General features: G+C 43.3%; 3 protein-coding genes across 3 annotated transcripts; 1 reads left to right on the top strand and 2 right to left on the bottom strand.

Moving 5' to 3' along the window:
- Positions 1–314: 314 nt before the first annotated feature.
- On the bottom strand, positions 315–7,213 carry LOC124037654 (U3 small nucleolar RNA-associated protein 4 homolog). Its single transcript, XM_046352585.1, has 17 exons — positions 7,049–7,213; positions 6,514–6,682; positions 6,083–6,271; positions 5,885–5,969; positions 5,408–5,497; positions 5,022–5,233; positions 4,649–4,823; positions 4,449–4,540; positions 4,270–4,366; positions 4,055–4,119; positions 3,313–3,435; positions 1,922–2,078; positions 1,682–1,788; positions 1,469–1,564; positions 1,105–1,290; positions 805–915; positions 315–638 (listed from the first exon to the last, which is right to left on the bottom strand). Exons 2-17 carry the CDS (start codon positions 6,670–6,672, stop codon positions 522–524), a joined length of 2,061 nt encoding a protein of 686 aa, XP_046208541.1. The 5' UTR covers positions 6,673–6,682; positions 7,049–7,213; the 3' UTR covers positions 315–521.
- chtf8 (CTF8, chromosome transmission fidelity factor 8 homolog (S. cerevisiae)) lies at positions 7,162–11,180 on the top strand. Its single transcript, XM_046352633.1, has 3 exons — positions 7,162–7,394; positions 8,099–8,216; positions 8,319–11,180. Exons 1-3 carry the CDS (start codon positions 7,369–7,371, stop codon positions 8,550–8,552), a joined length of 378 nt encoding a protein of 125 aa, XP_046208589.1. The 5' UTR covers positions 7,162–7,368; the 3' UTR covers positions 8,553–11,180.
- On the bottom strand, positions 9,052–22,997 carry has3 (hyaluronan synthase 3). The gene is made up of 5 exons (XM_046352599.1): positions 22,843–22,997; positions 14,889–15,052; positions 13,590–14,240; positions 12,633–12,734; positions 9,052–12,510 (listed from the first exon to the last, which is right to left on the bottom strand). The coding sequence occupies exons 2-5, from the start codon at positions 14,889–14,891 to the stop codon at positions 11,581–11,583; spliced, it is 1,686 nt and encodes a 561-aa protein (XP_046208555.1). The 5' UTR covers positions 14,892–15,052; positions 22,843–22,997; the 3' UTR covers positions 9,052–11,580.
- Between the last annotated feature and the right edge of the window lie 1,075 nt (positions 22,998–24,072).

Raw genomic sequence — 24,072 nt, forward strand, 5'->3', positions numbered from 1 at the left:
ACATTATTGTACAGACCTAAATAAACTTGGTTTGAGGCATGGTCTGCTATTCACATTATTGTACAGACCTAAATAAACTTGGTTTGAGGCATGGTCTGCTATTCACATTATTGTACAGACCTAAATAAACTTGGTTTGAGGCATGGTCTGCTACTCACATTATTGTACAGACCTAAATAAACTTGGTTTGAGGTATGGTCTGCTATTCACATTATTGTACAGACCTAAATAAGTGCAAACGTTACACTAAAACCTAACCATTAATGCTAACCTTAGGTGACTACCTTTGGGTGGATGACAAAACAGTATGTACATTACAGTAAATATTTCATTTATTAACGTATCAAACAGTCTTTACAAAGCATGGGTCAGGGGTGAAGACACAGGCTGTGTTTCAATTCCCTCCCCTGTTCCCTGAAATGGCATTCTTTTCAATCCAATGAATGTATGTCCACCTCAGGGAGGTTAGAGAATTGAAGTGCAGCCACAGACAAACATAAAAACACACTTCTCGGCCATGTTTATGTTGCAAACTTTTTCTGTCGGACTGGAGCAGGCAGCTGAGATGTGATGGCCAGGAGAGGGCGCTCCACCACCACCAGAGACTGGTCATCCAACAGGCTCACACACAGCAGATCCTACACAGGACATATCATAGGAACAGACCCATTAATAAAACATACTGATTTGACCTGTTATATTTACAGAATTTAAACATCACTGTATATAGGGTATATCCAACAGAATCCTGATATTGTCCCAGTTTGGGGTTGGTTTCTACATGGCCAAAAAGAGGAGACTCACCTGGAAGGTTTTGCATATTTTGAAAGCATGGAGGTGACTGGGCCTCTCCTGCTCTGATAGGCTCCTGAGGGTCATCTGATTGTAAAACTGGGTCTTCTGATCAGGGAGGGGCTGAGGGGAAAAGGGGGAAAGCGTTAACCTCACAGGCCACTTACAGCAGGTGTATTTCTAAATGATACATTCAGTATGATCCATACTAGGCCACTAAAACCAATAAGGCCATTATGACAAGGACATTGATGAATAAACACTTGAAAGAAAACAAAAGGAGGATGCCTTTGGGAAATGCAGGTTTCTTACCAGACTTTGGTCGATTATGCAGAACATGTGCATGTCGTGCAGGACAACTTGATTTGTGTTTTTCGGGTTGAAGGTCACATGGGTGACGGGTGTGTCCCGGTCCAACCACACGTTGTGGAGCCCCTGCTTCTGCAGCTTTCGGCTCCAGTTTGTGTACTGCTTCTCCACTATAGAGTACTCAAATAACTACAGACATGCACCACAGAACAGTCAGCATATCTACACGTGTCAAGAGAACTAAATCCTAAACTTACAAGGGAAATGACAATTTTCAACAAGATCAAGCCTGTAAAAGGTATAATTGAGAGATACTAATATCTACAACTGCAGTGGCAGCAATGTGAGGGGATGGCATGGTGTTTACCTGTTGGTCAGCGTGCACCACTGTCATGTTGTTGGTGGTGGGGTGGATCCCCATGGCACTGGGACAGGAACCATAAACAGGTACTATACAATGGAGCTGGAACACAAGAACAGGGCCGTGAGTGGCTGTCATTGGTAAAATATTATACAACTTTTACAATGTTACTTGTAGTCTAACAAGCAGCTGTAGAGCTTGGCTGGAAAACCCACCCACCTGTAGTTTCTGTAGATTGTAGACGTGGATCTCACAGTCACTATTTGCGGCCGCCAGCCACTTCCCATCTACACTGGTAGTCATTAGGTGAATGGGCTGCCTGGACCCTGGAGAAGGAAACGTCAGAGTGAGACCATGTTGCCACAATCAGAGTTTAGAATCGGAATTATACAAAATAAAGCTATGGTTTTCCAGTGAAGAACAACCAAACTGAGGTGACATATTGGAGGATCCACTGACCTGACTTGGGCTTGAGGGTGTGCACATACTTGCACTCAGACTGAGTAAGAGCAATAACGAGGACTGATGATTGGCTGGAGGCAGCAAACATCTTGGAGGAGTCCGAGGAGAAGCAGAGCTGGTGTGCAGAGCGTAGAGCTTTTGGGAGTTTGGATACCTGGGAGGGAAGACAAGTGAGGTAGTTCAAATATATTCTAAAAATAAAATATTGCTGAACCTACACTATATATACACACAAAGGTATGCGGACACCCCTTCAAATCAGTGGATTCGGCTACTTCAGCCACACCCGGTGCTGACAGGTGTATAAAATCGAGCACACAGCCATACAATCACCAGAGACAAACACGGCAGTAGAATGGCTTTACTGAAGAGCCCAGTGACTTTCAACGTGGCACCGTCATAGGATGCCAAGTCAGTTTGTCAAATTTCTGTCCTAGAGCTGTCCCGGTCAACTGTAAGTACTGTTATTGTGAAGTGGAAATGTGTAAAAATGTGTCTGTCAGTTGCAACACTCACTACAGAGTTCTAAACCGCCTTTGGAAGTAACTTCAGCACAAGAACTGTGTCAATAGCTTATCATAGCCGCACAGCCGCACACACTCCTAAGATCACCATGCGCAATGCCAAGCGTCGGCTGGAGTGGTGTAAAACTGTGGAAACGCATTCTCTGGAGTGATGAACCATAGCTCCCCATCTGGCAGTCCAACGGACGAATCTCAGGAGAACGCTACCTGCCCGAATGCATAGTGCCAACTGTAGAGTTTAGTCGAGGAGGAATAATGGTCTAATTGTTTTTTGTTTTCATTGTTCAGACTAGGACCATTAGTTCCAATGAAGGGAAATCTTAATGCTACAGCATAGAATGACATTCCAGACAATTCTGTGCTTCCAACTTCATGTCAACAGTTTGAGGTAGGCCCTTTCCTGTTTCACCATAGCAATGCCACCATGAACAAAGTGAGGTCCATAAAGAAATAGTTTTTTGAAATCGGGTGGAAGAACTGACCCCAACCCCGTTGAAAACCCCTGGGATGAATTAATAATGGCATAGAAATAATGGCTGGTCCATTTGAATGATTGCAAATTTCACCGTCCCTGGGAAAACTGAACACAATCCATGATCAGATTCCACAAGCTCAAATGACAATCAACAAGAACAGGATCTTATGAATTAGTCAAACAATGAGAAATCAATCCTGGAATACTGACTTAGTTGACTTTAGATCACAATCGGGGAAATCAGTTCATAACCAGATATCAAATAGTAGAAGAAATATCTCAATATTTGAATACATTTTGTTGTCATTGCCACTACTGCCAGAGCGACACGCATGATACAGTAGAGGCGAGGAAGGTTGACTTTATCCACACTCAGGATTTGGTAATACCTTGGTAATACTGATGTTATTATTGTCCGTCTGCAGCCTGTAGATACGCACGCAGGACACGGTGGAATAAGCTAGCCATCCTCCACAGGAGGACAGGGCACTGCAGCAGATATGATCTTCACCCTGGGGGCAAAGGTCACAACAATACTACAGTTAAACAGCATTTCTTTAACATTATAAACTCAGCAAAAAGGTCACAGTTATGAAAAGTTAGGACACTAAAGAGGCTCTTCGCTGGCCATGGCAGAACACTGACATTCCTGTCTTGCAGGAAATCACGCACAGAACGAGCAGTATGGCTGGTGGCCACACCAGATACTAACTGTTACTTTTGATTTTGAACCCCCCCCCTTTGTTCAAGGACACATTATTAAATGTACGTTAGTCACATGGCTGTGGAACTGGTTCAGTTTGTCTCAGTTGTTGAATCTTATGTTCATACAAATATTTGGTTTGATTTGGTGGAAAAATTACTTAAAATAGTATTTTAGTGATTTCAAACTCTGTTCCGGGTCAAATTTCCCCAGAGCATAAGGGAAAACGTTGATTTAGCTACATTTTCTGTATCTTAATAGCCTTGTCAGAGGACGTTTATTTTTTTTGCTGAGTTTATAAACTCAAGACTATGCCACTCAGATTCACTGTATACTGTGCTCAGATAAGCTAAGAGGAAAGGCTAGAGGGTCGGGTGATCTTAGATGGTTCTACTGATCAAGTTGATATGCAGGAGCCACGTAGCTACCTTTCTCTTCAGAAGGAGGAGTTTCTCCGGCTTCCTCTTCAGAGGCAAGCGGTCTCCTGGCTTCCCTGAAAGGAAGACAGATGAGTTGTCAAATACTGCACACAACAACTATACCTACTAGACAAGTGTGATGACCACTGCCTTTTGTTTGAAAGAGTCAACGATATTGACTGTATTTCTCCCATCTTCCTAGACAGTGTGTGTGTGGTTCTCACCATGTCCATCACTATCTCCCAGTCTCCACAGCTCCAGCTGACCAGGGAACTGGAAGAGCAGTAGTCCTGCCTTCTTCGCACAGGATACTAGATTCCGCTGGGGAAAAAACAACAATAAAAAACAGGATCGAACCCAGCCTTAAGGCAATTCTATAATAATGAATCATTTCTGTACTCACGTGGGGAAAGTGGATCTTCCGAAGTCCTGAAGCGTGTGACTTCTCATCAAACTTCTCCAAGAGGGGTCTCACTACAAGGTGGGTATCCATGCCTGAGAAAATAATGTATCCAGAATGAGTCCTTATGCAGTCAATATAAAGCAACATTTATTGTACTACAGTAGCATTTCATCTTCCCCCATTTGAGCAGTAGTACTGACCTCCAGAGACGATGGCAGTCTCGATCTCAGCCAGGGCTCTGACATCATGCGTGTGGTTCTTGAAGGTCCTGGTTCTGACCCACTCCTTGTCCTGCTGCTGATGCAGAGTAGGAGCAATGAACTGGAACTGGATCACAGTGCCTTCTGACGTCCCCGCCACCACACTGCTCTCGTCCTGTCAATCACACACAGCCAAGTCAGGAAGGAAGCTCCATTCTACTGAAACAAACAGTAGTTGTGTCAAACAAATACATGCCTTCAGACATGTCACCCTGCTCTCTCCCCTCTGAATAAAAACAGAGTGTGCCAATCCGGAAGGAGAGATAAGATGTTTGTTAACGTCAGGTGTCCATCACAGAGAATATCCTCTCACCTTAGAGACAGACAGTGCCAGCACATCCCACTTGGTCACCAGGTGTGTTTTGACAAGAGCGCCGGTGTGTCCGTCCCAGACTTGGACCTTCCCAGCAGAGTCCCCGCTGATGACAGTATGGTCTGACAGGAAGGCCACGCTCCAGACTACTGTCTCCCGACTCTTAGAGCCTCCAAAGCCCCGGTCCACCAGGAGCCTCTGTACAGCATGACCTGAGACAACAAACACTAGGGGTCAGGATCAAACTACAAGTAGCTACATGGACATCAAAGTACTGACAAAGACTGCAACATAACACCACAACCTCACTGGCCAATTGGAACAAGTATGAATTCAACACTACTTTTCGAATGTAAATGGATTATTCAAAGCAGATCATAGCTCACCAGATGGAACATCAAAGACACGGATCATGTCCATCATGCCAGCAGCGATGTGTGTGCCAGAGGGGTGCCAGGAGAGGGATATGATGCGACCTGAAAGACAGGATTAGAATGTTTAACAGGGCTGCACTACAACAAGAGGTTTAGTTCTCAACACCCATGGGCAATGTCCCTAATCCCATTGACAGTGTGAGTGAGGATGCCCATATTTTACCTTTATTTAACTAGGCAAGTCAGTTAAGAACAAATTCTTATTTTCAATGGCGGCCTAGGAACAGTGGGTTAACTGCCTGTTCAAGGGCAGAGCGACAGATGTGCACCTTGTCAGCTCTGGGGTTTGAACTTGCAACCTTCCGGTTGCTAGTCCACCGCTCCAACCACTAGGCTACCTTGCCGCTCCTTATATAGCATAAGAAAGGCTGCAATCTAAGGAAGGAACACATTTTTTGACAATTAAATCAGAAGGACCGTTTCTCTTACCTTTCTGTCTGTCCAGATTGCGCTCAAACTGTATGTGCTCTTCAAGTACTTCAAACAACTTCACTGTCCCATCTTCACATCCAATCTAACAGGTGAAAAACACACATTTACATAGTTTTAATAGCTAAATAAATACACATACAGCAGGCATACTTGGAATATTTCTGAAAATATATTGATTCTAGAGGGGTAACTGACCGCTAATTGTGTCCCTTGAGTATTGCTGATTATGGTCCAAATGGGGCCCCCATACGCCTCCAGGGAGTACTTGGGTCTTAGGTTTTCCAGGTCATATTCTGCGATCTCTCCATTCAGGCCAGCACTGAAAAGGCGTCCTCCAACCCAACACAGAGACTCGATGGATCGGGAGTCTTTCCCTGGGATAACCTGCAGATCCAAAACAAGTGTTAATGGCAAGTTTAGCTACCACACTGAGGCAATTTCTGTCAACAATGTCGATCAACAAAGGCCAAATGAGAGAGGTTCGAAGTTGGATAAAAGCGTCTGCTAAATGGCATATATTATTATTATTTATTTTTTTTTTTTTAAATGTGCTAGAATGTAATGGCCAAACAAAATGTTTATTTACATTCTGAACATGCCATAAAAGAATTAAGTAAGCTACTAACTTTTTCCTGGAAATAGTGGTCAGTGAAGTTGAAAATCTCGACACTCCCATCCATTCGTGCAAGGGCTAGTCTCTCTGTGTGGGCATTGAATGCCATGGCTCTGATCGCTGTGGGCATGTAGTCGAAAAACCGAACCCGGTGCACTTTGAACTCCCCCATTGTTGCGTATCTAAGAAAACAGATACATGTTAAAAATTAAAAAGAGGATGAATAGTTTTGCATGGAAAACAGTAATGTTAGCTAACGTTGATGGACTTAGTTACAATAACTAGTTAGCGGATAAACGATCATCATGTTAAATATATAATTTGAAATGTAAGCCTCAACAAGATAACTATCAACTACAAAACTAGCCTACTTGGATAAAGATAGCTAACTAAAGTTAGCTTGCTAGCCCACAATTTGGCCGGTTAGCTAGCTACGCTCGCTGTAACGTTACACTGAAAGACAAGAACATGCCTATCAACAAATAATTACATTATTGGCAAGTACCGATATATATTGAACATAAAAAGAGTAAAACAAATACGCTTACTTGTATCACCCCCTTCTTTAGTATTTTCTTCACTTTCACCAAACGTTCATTGCTAAGAGTTTCAAACGTTACAGCAAACACCACGTTGGACACCTTTGAACCGGAAACCCTAGATGTGAGTGACGCAACTGTGCGCCGGAAGAAGGTGGTACATGTTGCTGGCGGGAAAACCATGAAAACAATCAGGATTTGTCAAAGACAGAATAAGCGTTAACGCATCATTATATGTACCTAACAATGTCTAGTTAAGTGCCTATGTTGCATCTCTCTTCTTCTCCTCACCCCCTCTGTGATTTAGTTTTATTTCTTCGAGCAGTACGATGGTTCAAATAATCATAAATTCAAGGTAAGACTTGTCAATCATCTGAATTCTTATTACACGGCTTCTGTCTGTCTCGTCGCAGTATAAAACATTGGTTCAGAGTAGTGTACCTTACCTAGCTATGTATTTAATTTCATAAGATGTTAATGAACAGATTTAGATCTGTCAGCAGTATACCACCCTGCATCCCACTGGTGGCTTTCTTCTGGAGCTATGCAGGGTTGGTCCTGGTCTGTCCCTATATGGGAGACCAGATGCTGCTGGGAGTGGTGTTGGAGGCACACTTTCCTCTGGTTTGAAAAATATCCCAATGCCCCAGGGCAGTGATTGGAGACATTGCCCTGTGTTGGGTTAAACAGGTGTCCTGACTCTCTGTGGTCACTAAAGATCCCATCACACTTATTGTAAGAGTAGGGGTGTTAATCCTGGTGTTCTGGCTAAATTCCCAGTCTGGCCTTCATACCATCATGGCCACCTAATCATCCCCTGTTTACAATTGGCTCATTCACACCCCTCCTCTCCCCAGTAACTATTCCCCAGGTTGTTGCTGTAAATGAGAATGTGTTCTCAGTCAAATTAAAATGGTAAAATAAGGGTTAAAAAAATAAAACAGTCAATCAGTCTGTTGTAGTGTGTTAAAGATGAATTTATGTTTAGTGACTGCTTGATGTCTAGTTATGTAATTGGTGAGTACGTCTGTTTCTACTCCCCTATCCATCCCTGTCCAGTGTGGATGGGGCTGGTCCTGCTGAGTGGCTTCTGGTTGAACTCCAGGGGGAGATGGTGTCCAGGCAGAACTCTGGACTGGCTGGGAACCTGATGGGAGATCTGCTCTACACCAAAGAGGTACAGGACAACATGGCACTATAATATAGTGTTAGTACACTCTTATCTCACCTCTTTCCACTCTGGGATGTTGTTTGTCTTCACCTGTATCCCCTCCCCCAGGGTGTGCCTGTGCTCATCGTGGGACACCACATCCTCTATGGAAAGGTGGTCAAACTGGAGAAGCCCTTCGCTGTCCTGATGAAACACTCTGGCCTCCCGCAGGGGGACGAGGTTCCCATGGAAACCAACCATCAGAACCCCACCACCTACTCTGTCGCCGCCCTCATCAAGAAGAAGCTAATCTTCAAGACTCGCCCAAAGCCCATCATCACTAATGTGCCAAAGAAAGTGTAGTAAAGTACTTGGTCGTATGCATTAGGGCTCACTGTCGAAAAACCCTTTTTACTGAAACATTTGACATGTTCATATTGTCCCTCTTTGTTTCAGTGTTCCGTTTTGTGCCTAATGACCCTGGTCACCTCTGTGGGAGGAAAGTACATGCTGTTCTCTTAATGACATCAAATCCACAAGTATGGAGCACACAGTGCAAGACTGTATTTGGGACACACTCCTCTGGCTTGAGGTTATCGACCACTGGAACTAGACTGTGTACATATTTGTTTAGATATGTAAGTGGTTATGCTCCTCGAATTTGCTGTATGCGGTGGTGTATTAGTAAAATCAAGATATTTCAATCATTTTTGCATTTTTATGACATGATTTAATGTGTTGATATGCCATTTGTACTGTGTTTATTTTCCGATGGGAAATGAATCAATATAACAGTGGAATGAGCATGTTTTTATTCAGATACAAAAACATACAGTTTTTCAACCGCTGTACAAGTGTAAAAAATAAATGTTCTGATTGAAATGTAAATACAAAACCTTTTTCCAAAAACATGTATTTTATACTGTATTTAAATATGTTCATACTGAAATACATGGGTGGTTACAATACTTTATTTTCAGCTATTCTATACCAATAAAACTATATGTGTTATGTTGTGTATCAATAGCCATATGCTGTTGCTTGATTCTGAGAGGTTTTTTAAATGTTTTTTTTTTACCGTGCTACTGTTAGAAATGTTATCTGTTGGTTAATTACTTCTACATGACATTTATACCTACCTGTTCTAAATCTACATATCATCCCTAAATGGTAATATAAAATAAGTCTTATCTCTCATCCATGTAACTTCACAAATACCAGTGTAGCAATGTTGAGCTCTAGAGACCAAACCACACTGAATTCACTGACCATGATGTGCTAGCTACATCATACTATAAACATGATGTAAACAGCTGTTTCATGAAATGTCAGAACTCCATAATTCCTTTTAAATATAAGCCTGTTCTTCACGCCATCATTCTTAATGCATCTTCAAAATATCTTTGTAAATGTTCAATACAGAAAATATATTACTTTGCAATATTCTTTGAAACATTGCCTTTTGTAAACATTGAATGATGTATGAGCTGAGCTGCCATGGCTTTTTGGTTAGGCTCAACAGTCGTTCTGCGGCATTGAGAGAATGCCTAGAACATTCTGGTGTCGATTTTAAGTCACGTTAAGACTTATTGAATAGTTCTATAATTATATTCAAACAAGTTCTATTATAAGAGTGTTTTTCCATGTAAGATATGCCTACAAAATATGGGTGGACATCTACTGTCACTCAGCGTTATGAGACCCATTGATTTATTGTCAAACGTGAGTGGTCGGAAACTGTCACAGCTCAAGGGTCTGAGTGTACATCAGAGGCAGGAAGTATTGAGGAAATCAAAAACGGCATGAAAGACAATATTGTAGACTGAGAGCTGTTCAGCCTGATAGATACGCTACTATAACAAATATTGTATATGATATCTACACACCATACAACATCAATAACAGTCCTCTCTCTCTCTATTTTATTTATGCCTCTAATTTCTTCATGTAATCCCAATATCTATACTACTGTGAGTCTTATTACACAGTCACATTACATACACCCTTGAAAGTAGAGGGAAACATTCCTGTGGCTAATGTTGAGGTTGCAGTTTTGAGCCCCAACAACAGCAAACTCTGATTTACAGCCAAGACAACACTGCAAATGCATATAGATGGCCGATCTACCAAGTTTGTACTTTAATATCTACTCAGACTGTGTGGTCATGGAAATATACTGTACCGTCAAATTGACCTACTGCGCCAGAGGCTGAGCAACCCTGTAAACAAGTGTTGTTTCTTGTGTCTTGTTTGCACTTTCAAGTTATGCAATTCTCACTGAATAAAATAATATTGACACAACTTAAAAAGCACAAGAGTGAAAATTTCCACGACAGTATCTCCATTCTCCAACAACAAAAACATACAGTATCTCCATTCTCCAACAACAAAAACATACAGTATCTCCATTCTCCAACAACAAAAACATACAGTATCTCCATTCTCCAACAACAAAAACATACAGTATCTCCATTCTCCAACAACAAAAACATACAGTATCTCCATTCTCCAACAACAAAAACATGTCAACTTAGACATGGCACCTACACTAATACCAATGGCCTTGTTAAAAGGGGATCATGGTTTTCTATTTTCTTATTCTGAATTAAACAACTAATAACAGCAATGTGGAGTTAGTACTTGCATTATACTAATGGTCAGGCATGCGGTCAAAAAACAAGTGGTCTTTGGTCATAGCAGTTTACATGATGGAATGAATGGTAAATTGGTAAATTATATCCTGTACTGAGCATTGATACTCTATGTAATGTGTATACAATGTGGCACTCATACAATAAAATGCCCACACAAAATTAATTGACTCATTTAATTGGATTTAAATATCCTTGCAGGCATTGGAAGATTGGACTATTACCATATGAGCTAAACTTTTATCTTGGGCACTGTTCAACAGCACCAAAAATGTATTTATGGGTTATGTATAAATGTTGGATTGTCTTTAAATTACTGTATTAAATAAATACAACTGTAGATCATTGTGTCACCTGATTGAGGCAAAGAGGGCCCTCTGTACATGTGTCTTACTGTCTCTATGTTCAGTCATTCAACTCAGGCTGGAGACATATCAACACTGCTTCATACTGACACATATACTTGTTTTGATAAGCCCAAACCCCCAGGCCTGTGTCATAGCTCTTACAATCTCTTGTAAACGGGTTGTATGATAATGTGCTTTATATCTATGGAAAGCACCATGCCCTTGTAACTCATGACCACTGGTAGAGCACTCTACAACACATTCATACCACATATGTCCCTTAGAACCAGAGGTTTAGCACCATGGAGACAGAATGGCATGAGAGGGGTGGGGCCTAAAACTGTCTCAGCTGTTCCAGCAGCACCATTGAAACACTGATAATTGATTAATGTCTTATGCCTCTGCATACGGCAGGTGGTATTGCTCCTCCCTCTTGTTGCAGCGTTTGGCTACTATAGCCAGGTAAAGAACCAGCAGGATGACCCAGTAGCAGGCGTACAGGATGGCCCCAGCGATGAGCAGGGCTTTCTCTGTCTCACTGAAGGGCTCCTGGGTCTCACAGTAGATGGTGTAGGCAACCCCACCCAGCAGCACAACCCCCCACACTGTGACAGGCACCGCCCCAATGAAGTTCACCACAATCTTCCTCCGTCCTGATGTGCCCCAGCTAGCCTTGTTGATAGTCAGCAGGGCAAAGATTTTGGCTGGCAGCAGGCTGGACATGTAGAGGAGGGAGTAGAGAGACATGAAGATCATGACCAGACTGCCCCTCAGGAAGCAGGCGTAGGTAGCCTTCACCATGCCAACCAGCTGCACTGTCAACAGGAAGAGAAGGATGTTCCACAGGCGCCCACGGTAGAACAGGTGGATCACTGTGGCAACCAGGAAGAAGGGGAAGAAGCCTGTCACCACAGACTCGTAGGTCATCCAGAGGCTGTGCTTGTGGAACCAGAGAGCGTTGTACAGCCACTCCCTGAAGTAGGACTTGCTCCAGCGGGTCTGTTGGTTGAGCCAGCGGAGGTAGCGCGTTGGCGTTTCAGTCTGGCACTGGGAGCGAGCGGTGAACTTGGTCTTGTAGCCGAAGCTGAGCACACGGTTGGTGAGGTGGCGGTCGTCACCGAAACTGCACTTGCTGCCCAGGAAGGTCTGGTGATACCAGGGCTCCAGGAACTGCTGCAGCAGGGAGTTACGGTACATGCCCAGGGGACCACTGATACACTGCACACAGCCAAAGTAGGACTGGCAGGCCCGCTCCACGTTGAAGGCCATCCAGTAACGCACACTGCTCAGGAAGGAGAGCCACGAGTCATACTTATTCAGGATCTGAAGGGAAACAATAAGAGGACAGGAGAAACTGTTGCAGATGATTGATTCAGTGTACTATTATAGGAAGGAAGACAATAACACCATTGTGAAGGGTCCTCTTGGAGAAAGAAGTCTCTCACCTGAACATCTCCACCTACTCCCCCCACCTTTGCATCCTCTTCTAGAATCTTCAGCATCTCTATGGTGCACGCTGGGTCCAGAACTGTGTCTGAGTCACACACCTGCAATGGCACACACATGGGGGCCTTATTTCTACCCTTATAATATAACTGACATGAAGCCAAGTTTGTGGTAATGTGTATTGGTTTAGACAGTGGATTAAACTGATTTGCTTATCCATCACACAATAGGCCATTGATCTTACTATTGACGTTACGATAGCTGTTGGGATCATACAGTATGTTTACAATACACACTGGTCTACATTAACAAACGAATGATTAACTGTCTATTGATGATTGAGAAATACTCAAGACGGCAGCCTAGGGCCACAGCAGGTGTTTTAGTTCCATTATGTTTCATCAGATGCCACTCAAGTTACCTGAGATAATTTAGAGACTGCTGACAGCACACAGGTGTTCCAGAAGCACACAGGTGAGGGTCAGCTGAACAACTGAACTTCGACCCTGACAATGCAGTAATGCACTGTGTATGGCTCAATGTGCATCTTTGTTTTTATAACAATCCACAAGCCCAGGAGCAACACAGAAATATCAGTCCGTTGCTATAATATGTAATAAAAGGGTGTGTGTGTGTGTGTGTGTGTGTGTGTGTGTGTGTGTGTGTGTGTGTGTGTGTGTGCGTGCGTGCGTGCGTGCGTGCGTGCGTGCGTGCGTGCGTGCGTGCGTGTGTGTGTGTGTGTGTGTGTGTGTGTGTGTGTGTGTGTGTGTGTGTGTGTGTGTGTGCGTGTGTGTACGTGTTCACAGATTTGTGATATTATTCTCTAATCGAAGAGCATCAAAACAAGGCCTTGTGACAATGTCTGTGGAGACTCAGAATGAGGTTAGATGACCTATTTCTATCAAGCAGTACAGATGACACACTGATGCAAAATTCAACCACTGAGAGAGACTTACCTGCATATAGTCCACAGAGTCTCCCAGGGCTTTGAAAGCTGTGTACATCACCTCTCTCTTCCCTCCCCACTCCTGCATGATACAGGAGTAGCGACAGTTCCTCACCAGCCTGGCCACACGTGCAGCCTCCTCCGCATGCAGGGACGCTGCTCTGGCCCCCCCTCCGCCCACCCCTCCACCCCCGCCCCCATCACTGTGGTAGTTCCCCTTCCACACCACACTGCCGGCCTGTTCCGCTCCCCCCATCACCTCCTGGAAGATGTCCATCATGTAGCCGTCCTCCGGCCTGTTCCCGTCCACCACCAGCACCACCTTCAGGCCGGGGAAAGAGATGTGGCGCACGCTGCGGAGGCACTTCCTCAGGTAGTCTGGGTCCTCCTGGTAGGCAGCGATGCACAGGGCCACAGAGCGCCGCAGGTGCTGGGGCTGGGCGGGGCTGCGCATGTGTCTGTGCTCCAGGAAGGCAAACAGGCTCTGGAGGAAGAGGTGCAGAGATAGGATAGCTCCGTACAGGCCAAAAGACAGGTGGTGCTGCTCTGTGTGGATGAACTGGTAGCCAGTCACGTAAGCCAGCAGGATCCCAAAAAGGACCACAGTGGCAAAGAGGGTGGTCGTCACGATATGCAGCACAGTCCTACAGCGAGAGGGCATCTGGAGGGAACAGGAGAGGGAATGGATTCATGATTCCAGAAAGAACTGATGGACGAAAGACAGAGCTCATCCACTGTGCACAGACGTTCAACGTCTAGTTTTTATTTACATTTGGTTGAGTTGTCAACTAACGTGAATTCAATGTGAAAGAAAAAAAATGTAACCACGTCAATGGATTTAGGTTAAAAAAGACTACACTTACATTTACATTTTAGTCATTTAGCAAACGCTCTGATGCAGAGCGACTTACAGTGCATTCATCTTAAGACAAGCAAATTTTTCGTCAATAAAGTGTCTATCAGCAAAGTCAGACCTATTAAGGGGGAAAGAATGCCAGTGTTAGTTCACAAGTCTGGGGGGCTGTGGGATTATTTAAGATATCATTTGGAGAGGTAGAGTTGTTGCAGATGTTTTCAGAAGATGGGCAGGGACTCTGCTGTCCTAGCTTCAGGGGGAAACTGGTCCCACCATTTGGGTGCCAGGACAGAGAAGAGCTTGGACTGGGCTGAGTGGGAGCTGCCCTCCCGTAGGGGTGGGAGGGCCAAGAGACTAGAGGTTGCAGAACAGTGCTTGGGTTGGGGTGTAGGGTTTGAGCATAGCCTGAAGGTAGAGAGGAGAAGTTCCTCTTGCTGCTCTGTAGGCAAGTACCATGGTCCTTTAGTGGAGTTGTCAACCGTGATGGAGAGGTCTTGGAACAGGCAGGCCTTCCCTGGGAGGAAGAGCAGCTCAGTCTTGTCGAGGTTGAGCTTGAGGTGTTGGGCCGACATCCAAGCTGAGATATGTGCCAGGAATGCAGAGATGTGTGACGCCACCTGGGTGTCAGAAGGGGGGAAAGACAAAAGTAGTTGTGTGTCATCCCTTTCTTTAATTACTTTTTTACAAATTCAATAAGTTCTCAACTTTGATTCAACGTCATCACGTTGAATTTTCCTGTCTTATCCGTCACACTCTTCATAACCAGTCTTCTTCTGAAACTTAAATAACTATATGCATTGTTCATAACACTAAACATGTAAACATGAAGATCTAAACATTATCTCAAAAATTCCAAACGAAATGACCCCACCTACAGAAAGCTGAATAAACATGGGGAAACAACATAGCCATTTACAACCTTTAAACATTAAATGGAAATGAGACCAGTTCACTGAGTTAGACATCTGCTGTTGCCCCCCCCCCCCCCAGGTTAATTACTTTAATTATAGACCAGGCACGGCTTGGAAGGTACTCGGGAGTGGCCAGAATGGAGAACAATCCCCCCTTTCATTGATGAAATTACCTCCCTGTGCCCCCTGCTTTGGTTCTGCTGGTGAAAGACGCCTTCATTCACAGACCTCATATCATAACATCCACTTGTAGGGAAAGCATTGGCAGAAATGGAATTCATAAAGTGAATTTACATCATGGTCCTCAGGCATCTTTTTTCTATACAACCTGCATTCAATGTAATAATACTCTGTACGCTACTTGTAGGCATTGTCAATATTGTACACCAACAGGATAAGTAATACACTACCTGAACAGAATTTCCATAATATTACGTTATTCCATTAATATTCCACCATGCCTGATATTGCATCTAGATGTGTCCACTGACAACACATATACAGTAACTATTCCCCTCTGAGGGCCAGTCTATGATCTGGGGACCATGGGGGACAATAAGAGGGTGAGGTAGCCAGCACGCCATTAATGCCCCCTGGGCATACAGGAGATGACAGGCAGGCAGACAGACTAATTAGAGGGCCACATTCACTTTTGTGGGGGGGGGGCTGTTAGCAAGCTGGATTACAGAAGAATGGACTGAAAATCAAACTCTATGGACTGAAAATCATGTTTCAGGTAGAAAGATGGACTTCTAAGTTGGACTGCACAGCTGATGAATAAAACAATGACTAAATGAAACAAAGAGTAGTTACTGTTTTTATGCCATCTTGAAAATGTAGATTAGTTGAGTGGTGTCACTGATCACTGATGCAGAACTCCATAGAATTCCAGCCTTTGCAGTGGCACATCACCCAACATACTGTATAATCACCTGGAATCTCTGGACCCACCCTCTTTTTCAATCTCTCAACTATTAACATCTCCTAAATGAAAAGAGAGAGAGATGGCACTGGGCACAAATTGATTAAATCATATGTTCTTTCAACGTAATATGTCAACGCATTGTGACGTGGAATCTACATGGAAAATACATTGGATTTGATAAAAGTCTTCAATGTAAACTGTTGGGAGGGTGTAATTTCAAACATAGCATTATGCCATCATTGGTAACCAATTGACAAACCTTCTATAAAATATGTTGAATTTGTACCTTTGAAACAAAGTCAGATCTTCAATGTAATATCTGCTAAAAGCAACAAAAAAACAATAGCACCTCCTATTGAATCTATCTACAGCTACCCTTTGGTCTCCCATCCAGGGTTTAACCAAGCCCAGCTTTGCTTTAATATGTATCACTGACTTTTACCCATGTGTTATTGTGAGGATGATTGCTGAGCAATATCCACTTATTCACTGTTGCTATCAAAGTCTTTCCAAAAGGTAGATTTAACAGAGCAAATGAAATGTAACTATACGTTATCACTCATATATCATCAATGATGCTATTAATCCTATATAACATTTGTAAAGTCATCGACAGCTATTGTATAAATTCACCCCAGGGTTCAACCCAGGGCGGCAGGCTAACCTAGTGGTTAGAGCGTTGGACTAGTAACCGGAAGGTTGAAAGTTCAAATCCCCGAGCTGACAAGGTACAAATCTGTCATTCTGCCCCTGAACAGGCACTTAACCCACTGTTCCTAGGCCGTCAAGGAAAATAAGAATTTGTTCTTAACTGACTTGCCTAGTAAAAAATAAAAAATAAACAAGAGAGATAGGCCTACAGTTTCAAGCTTTGGCTGATTTCAAATGGAATCTAGAAGTCAAAGTAATTTAGGAGACTCTTTACTCACAGGAGCAATTAGGGTTAACCTTTACTGCAGTGGGCTAAGTCAAGGTCACATAGGTCAGTGATTCTTGGTAGTCCTAAACACATCTACTTTGAAACACACATGGTTATAAGCAACAACAACAAAATAACACATCTGTACCATGTCATATATGGAGTTGAAATGTATTACATGTTTGGTTTGCATCCCAATATTACACTTTATGTACAGTGTCAGTCAAAAGTTTGGACACACCTTATCATTCAAGGGTTTTTCTTTATTTTTTGTATTTTTTTCTAGATTGTAGAATAATAGTGAAGACAGCGAAACTATGAAATAACAAATATATGGAATCATGTTGTAACCAAAAAAGTATTAAACAAATCAAAATATATTTTATATTTGAGATTCTTCAAAGTAACCACCCTTTGCCTTGATGAAAGCTTTGCACATTTTTGGCATTCTCTCAACCAGCGTCATGAGGAATGCTTTTCCAACGGTCTTGAAGGACTTCCCACATATGTTGAGCACTTGTTGGCTGCTTTTCTTTCACTCTGCGGTCCAACTCATCACAAACCATCTCAATTGGGTTGAGGTCGGGTGATTGTGGAAGCCAGGTTATCTGATGCAGCACTCCATCACTCTCCTTGGTCAAATAGCCCTTCCACAGCCTGGAGGTGTGTTGGGTCATTGTCCTGTTGAAAAACAAATGATAGTCCAACTAAACGCAAACCAGATGGGATGGTATAGCTGCAGAATGCTGTGGTAGCTATGTTGGTTAAGTGTGCCTTGAATTCTAAATAATTCACCAACAGTGTCACCAGCAAATCACCCCCACACCATCACTCCTCCTCCATGCTCCACGGTAGGAACCACACATGCAGAGATCATTCAGTTCACCTACTTTGTGTCTCACAAAGACACGGCGGTTGGAACCAGAAATCGCAAATTTGGACTCATCAGACCAAAGGACAGATTTCCACCGGTCAAATGTCCATTGCTTGTGTTTCTTCGTCCAAGCAAGTCTCTTCTTATTATTGGTGTCCTTTAGTAGTGGTTTCTTTGCAGCAATTCGACCATGAAGGCCTGATTCACAGTCTCCTCTGAAAAGTTGTGTCTGTTACTTGAACTCTGTTAAGTATTTATTTGGGCTGCAATCTGAGGTGCAGTTAACTCTAATGAACTTATCCTCTGCAGCAGAGGTAACTCTAGGTCTTCCTTACCTGTGGCGGTCCTCATGAGAGTTTCATCATTGCGCTTGATAGTTTTTAGGTCTGCACTTAAACAAACTTTCAAAGTTCTTGAGATTTTCCACATTGACTGACCTTCATGTAATGTAATGAAATGATGGACTGTCACTTCTCTTTGCTTATTTGAGCTGGTCTTGCCATAATATGGACTTGGTCTTTTACAAAATAGGGCTATCTAATTTATACCACCTCTAACTTGTCGCAATTACTCAAACACATTAAGAAGGAGAGAACAAGGCACACCTGTTAATTGAAAGGCATTCCAGGTGACTACCTCATGAAGCTGGTTGAGAGAATGCCAAGAGTGTGCAAAGATGTCATCAAGGCAAAGGGTGGCTTCTTTGAAGAATCTCAAATATAAAATATATTTTGATTTGTTGAACACTTTTTTGCTTACTACGTGATTCCATATGTGTTATTTCATAGTTTTGATGTCTTCACTATTATTCTACAATGTAGAAAATACTAAAAATAAAGAAAAACCCTGAAATTAGTAGGTGTGTCCAAACTTTTGACTGGTACCGTACATAACAGAAAACTGAAATAAAACGAAACCATTTGACATAGAAACACTGGATTTTTCAGAGGGTTTAATTATGAATTTTGTCAGGATTTGGCCAGGGTTGTTCCGGTTTTTGGTCACTAGATGCCCCCATTGTGCCTTTTGACCTTTTGTTTTCCCTTGATCCCCATTATTATTTGCACCTGTGCCTCGTTTCCCCTGATTGTATTTAAACCCTTTGTTTTCCTCAGTTCTTTGCTCTGTGTTTGTATGTTAGCACCCAGCCCTAGTACTCTGTGAACTCTTGTTGATCCCGGTTGACTCTCTTGTGGAATTCTGTTTTTTGTTCTTGTTTGTTTGTTTTTGAGGATCTTTTGAGGCTTTTTGTGCTATACCGTCCACCTTGTGGATTTACCTTTTTGTCTTGGAGGATTACCTTTGTTCTTGTGGAATTCCTTTTGAGGTTGTGGAGTTACATGTTTTCCTGAAGAACTTAACTTTTTACTTCATTAAATACACCGTCTCAAGTACTGCTGTGTCTGCCTCATCTTCTGGGTTCTGCCGACTATTCGTGGCTCAGTTGGTTAAGTGACTGTTTCTCACTCCGGAGACCCGGGTTCGTAACCGGGTCCTGACAGAATTTATTTGATTAATTATGAATAATATTCCACGTGAGGCCCCTAGAGAGCGATTTGGTCATTCTACTATGGCCTATGTGCCTTGTTCAAGGGCACATTAACAGATTTTTCACCTAGTCTGAATAGGGGTTCAAACCAGCATCCTTTTGGTTACTGACCCAATGCTCTTAACTGCTAGGCTACCTGCCACTAGGTAACCTGCCACCCTGTTTAAAGTTTGATTTGATTTAGTCCTATTAATTAACTTAGATTTTTGGTTGGAGACATGAATCTAACATACTGTACCAATTATTAATTTGTAGACAAACTGGAATTCAGTGGCACAGACGGAACTATCCAAGGATACATCTCCTTCAAATGATGATATTTGGTTGCATTGACAACCAAACACAATTCAAAATCACTTTTTCAGTAGAGTAAATATTAACTTGTCGACCAGTTAACAAACAATATGTTGGATTCAGGTGGAACTATCCAAGCAGTAGATACATCTCCATTGTCAACCAAACACAATTCAATGTTACTCTGTAATACAATAAATAGCCTACAGTTAGGTCTATCTTACAAACTAACATAAAACTATTTATTCAACTTTAAAATAATTAATACATCCTGGCCACATTTGGAGGTTGTTCTGACAATAAATGTGTTACGTAATCATAGAAAGCGTGCATGTTCAAATGCATGTAGGTCTCTGGAAATCTTCACAATTGCTATAACAATCTGCGCAGAATCTCAAATGACATTGATCACTTGCACAATGTACTTAAATAATCTCAACTGCAATTCAAGTCATTTAGTGGTGCTAGTATATGAAGCACAGTGGTAACACATTAAGTTGTTGTTTTAACAAAATATCTAACGTATTCCCATTTGAACTTTGTTGTGCTTTTAATTGGTTGAAAGCGCAGTGATATCACATTCAACTGACAACTAAACCAAAAATCTGACATAGATTTTCCATTGGAATTAGTGTTTTTAGGTGCTTGAAAGCATACAGTACTGATAACACATTGGGAATTCAACAAACTTTTGACTATCTTTGTGAGTGGATGAAAATAGTTTGTAATCTCATTGATCAAAGTATCAACCAAATATTACCCAATTATTGACATGGTGTGCCCAGTGGGACCCTTCTACTACAAGCACTGAGTATAATTCTACATTTCGACAACAGAGTTGAGGGAATACCTGAACAATATGGTTAGAGTAGTCAGTGGTCAAAGGCAAGTACTCACTGTGGTGGTAATGGTGACAGCTGGAGAAGCAGGATTTCAGTTCATGATCAAGGCTTTTTCTGTCCCTGCTACCTAAACATACATCTCCTGGAGTATCTCCTCTATCTTGGATGTCCCATTCAAATGAAGAATCTGCTGTGTAATCCAGTGGCTCTAGAGTGAGCTTCAGCATTCACAGAGGAGAGCCAAGCATGGGCACAGGTAGCTATTCCCAGGTGAGTCCCAGGTCCCAGGTAGGTATTTGCAGGTGTAAAGTGCCCCTCCAACAGAATGAATGGATTGTATTCTCAGGTGTGATGGCAGGCTGGTGCAGACTGAATGAGCATTTGGGCTGTAGGACAGGGGACATCTACAGAGGCTAGTGAAGAAGGGTAGGAGGGAGGAGAGGAGGGAGGGATGACAGCAAGCAAAGGGGGGGGAGTTGATGACCATGTGAAGGGAGAGATGGATGGGGGAAGTGAGTGGAGTCTCTTGATTGCTGGGTTTCAACTTGACTCTTCATCAATATACTCTATCAATACTGTAACTCCCACAGCCTTGCTTTCATGAGTCATGGTTCATCCAATCAGATACAAGCCTGTGAATCAAAGCCCTGGAGTTTTCTCTGAGAAACCCAGAGATCGTTCTGCTTTCCATGCACAGGAGACTCAGCTTCTTGCAGTATGTATTTAGTAACATTGTCACCATGACTCAGAATATAATAATATATCATCTTCAGTTAGGCCAATGTATAAAAATGCACATCTATTCCCCACTAGAGGGCTCTCTTTAATATATGCCATTTAGCAGATGCTTTTATCCAAAGCGACTTACAGTCATGTGTGCTTACATTCTACGTATGGGTGGTCCCGGGGATCGAACCCACTACCCTGGCGTTACAAGCGCCATGCTCTACCAACTGAGCTACAGAAGGACCTTTAAATCTCACAACACATTTACAATGACTGAGGCACTTTCAAGGAGTACACAAAAAGCAGAGACTATATGGCAAAAATACTAATGGAAAATACATTGATCTCTTTTCTTAAATTATTGAATAAAAAGTCATCTTTCATGTTCCCCCATACAAAGAGACATGTGGTTGCAGAGAGTTTTGGTAAAGCAGCTTAAGCACCTCTGTGGCAGACTGAGCTGAGGTAGTTGGTAACTGGGCCAGTTAGTCAAATAGAAACCACTGAGAAACCAGCACCGCTTCCCATAAGGCCTGATGGCAAATCCCAACTGGGCCTTTTCAAATGGCCACCAGACCCCAATTTGGAGTCAACCAGTGATGCCATGGAAAGTCAAAAAATCAACGTTTTCCTTGGAGAGGTCACTTTTTCAAACAGAAGTCTGAGGCGTTACTGTCGTTTCTTTCTAACGTTCCGCCAGCCTCAGGGAACCAACCACTGTGCTCTAACACAAAATACACAATTCTGTACCCTACACTTTCAAAACACTAAACTGACAAAAGCCGACACGCACACACGCACTCACTCACTCACTCACTCACTCACTCACTCACTCACTCACTCACTCACTCACTCACTCACTCACTCACACACACACACACACACACACACACACACACACACACACACACACACACACACACACACACACACACACACACACACACACACACACACACACACACACACACACAGACACAAAGAGACATTCATCTCCTCATAAACAGACCTTCATCTCCTCATAAACAGAATGTGACTCATTCTTTACCCCATGACATACTCCCTCTATTTCTAATACTTACATACAATTAAACATACATATATTCTGAGATGGTAATGTTTGTTTCAAACCAAATGTTACTTTCTACCTTTCGTCTGACATCCTTTTTTGGCCATCAGCACAGTGAACAAGTACATTTTCTCCATAAAATATTCTGCATACATTTGCTATACACAAGGCTCTCTCTAAATTTTTATGTTCTTACTTACACAGAGGTTTCACAAACGTACCACTCTTTCTTTCTTTCTTTCTTTCTTTCTTTCTTTCTTTCACACATAGTAACATAAAACATAGTATTGTCCCATACCTTCCTGATCCAGTGGACCGCTCAGGCTCTGTCTCTCCCACTGGAGTCACCCCTGCAGCTCCGTCAGGCCGCCTGTGTGTCCGTCAGTCCCCCCCCCTGCTCCCGGTCTGCCCCACTCCACCACACTCTGCAGCACAGCACACTACTTGTTCTGCTTCCCAATCACACTACATCTTTATTCCAGCTCGCTTATTTCGGGAGTCCTTCATTCAAAAATACAGCTCTAACTCACCCTCAGCCTCCTTCTCCCTCACTTCCCCTGTCCCACCTCCCCCTGCCCCTCAACCTCTCCCTCTCCTCTATCTACCTGGACAGTCTCAGGGCATGAAGGCCCTCAGATCCCAGTCTCACCCAACAGCTGAGAGTGTTAGGCAGAGATAAGTGTACAAGAGGATAGCAGATGAGCTGATCCCATCCCTGATCCTGGTTGGATCTCACCCATCCGGTCTTGAGTCCATGTCTGCTCGGTGGTCTTTCCCATGGGCAAGAGGTCAGGCCACAATGTGGTAGAGGTTGGAGGTCTGATACTAGGTCTCCGTAGCCTCCTGCTTGCCTGTCCTTCAGTCACCCTCTCTGTTTCGATCTCGCTTCCCTGCTGCAGTGGAAGCTCCACTCTGCATCCCTTTGCAGCACAGCCCAAATCCCTGCTCCGCTCTCCTCTGTCACACTGTCCCGGCTCGGTGCATAGCTGCCCAGACTGATGCTGCTTTTCCTCCTCTCACCTTCAAGACCCCTCTACCCTCTCACTAGCTCCCCCTCCCTGTCCTAGCTCACTGCAGTGTAGCCAGCCTCCAACAAGACTCGGGACTGTTCAGGCAGACCCCCTCTCCCCTCCTCCACACTGCCTGGCTCAAAGCATCCTTTATGGGCTTATTTATTTACCCACCCCTCCTCTCCTGCGCCGGTGCTGCCGACAGCCTGCAGGTCTGACACAGGCTGATAGACTGAGGGAGAGAAACTGCAGGAAGCTCTGACACACACACTCAGTACATCCTGTAATCACATACACTACTCAAGTCATACCCTGAACACCAAGTTACCAATTATCTTATAACACATACTGTATACAACTGTGTCTGGTCCCACTTACTCTCTCACCCCATCTCCTGCTCAGAGGGCGTGGCAGTACTGTAATTAGTGTAAGAGCCATTTCATGGATAGCAATGGCATGGGGCCTGTGGGGTGGTACGCCACTTGGCTTGCTGTGTTTCAGGGCTACTGTCCTGCGGT

Source organism: Oncorhynchus gorbuscha, linkage group LG01, assembly GCF_021184085.1.
Source record: "Oncorhynchus gorbuscha isolate QuinsamMale2020 ecotype Even-year linkage group LG01, OgorEven_v1.0, whole genome shotgun sequence".
In the NCBI taxonomy this organism is placed as follows: domain Eukaryota; kingdom Metazoa; phylum Chordata; class Actinopteri; order Salmoniformes; family Salmonidae; genus Oncorhynchus; species Oncorhynchus gorbuscha.

What these genes read in the sequence shown, in the direction of transcription:
- has3 (XM_046352599.1), bottom strand. An exon ending in ACTCTGTGGACTATATGCAG is followed by an intron (nt 12,735 to 13,589) that starts GTAAGTCTCTCT and finishes GTGCCATTGCAG; the next exon opens with GTGTGTGACTCAGACACAGT. An exon ending in GAGTAGGTGGAGATGTTCAG is followed by an intron (nt 12,511 to 12,632) that starts GTGAGAGACTTC and finishes GTTTCCCTTCAG; the next exon opens with ATCCTGAATAAGTATGACTC.
- chtf8 (XM_046352633.1), top strand. Translation starts at nt 7,369, where the DNA reads ATGGTTCAAATAATCATAAATTCAAG. An exon ending in CAAATAATCATAAATTCAAG is followed by an intron (nt 7,395 to 8,098) that starts GTAAGACTTGTC and finishes ATCCCTGTCCAG; the next exon opens with TGTGGATGGGGCTGGTCCTG. An exon ending in ATCTGCTCTACACCAAAGAG is followed by an intron (nt 8,217 to 8,318) that starts GTACAGGACAAC and finishes CCCCTCCCCCAG; the next exon opens with GGTGTGCCTGTGCTCATCGT.
- LOC124037654 (XM_046352585.1), bottom strand. Translation starts at nt 6,672, where the DNA reads ATGGGGGAGTTCAAAGTGCACCGGGTTCGGTTTTTCGACTACATGCCC. An exon ending in ATAACATCAGTATTACCAAG is followed by an intron (nt 2,079 to 3,312) that starts GTATTACCAAAT and finishes CTTCCCTCCCAG; the next exon opens with GTATCCAAACTCCCAAAAGC. An exon ending in AAATATGCAAAACCTTCCAG is followed by an intron (nt 639 to 804) that starts GTGAGTCTCCTC and finishes TGTCCTGTGTAG; the next exon opens with GATCTGCTGTGTGTGAGCCT.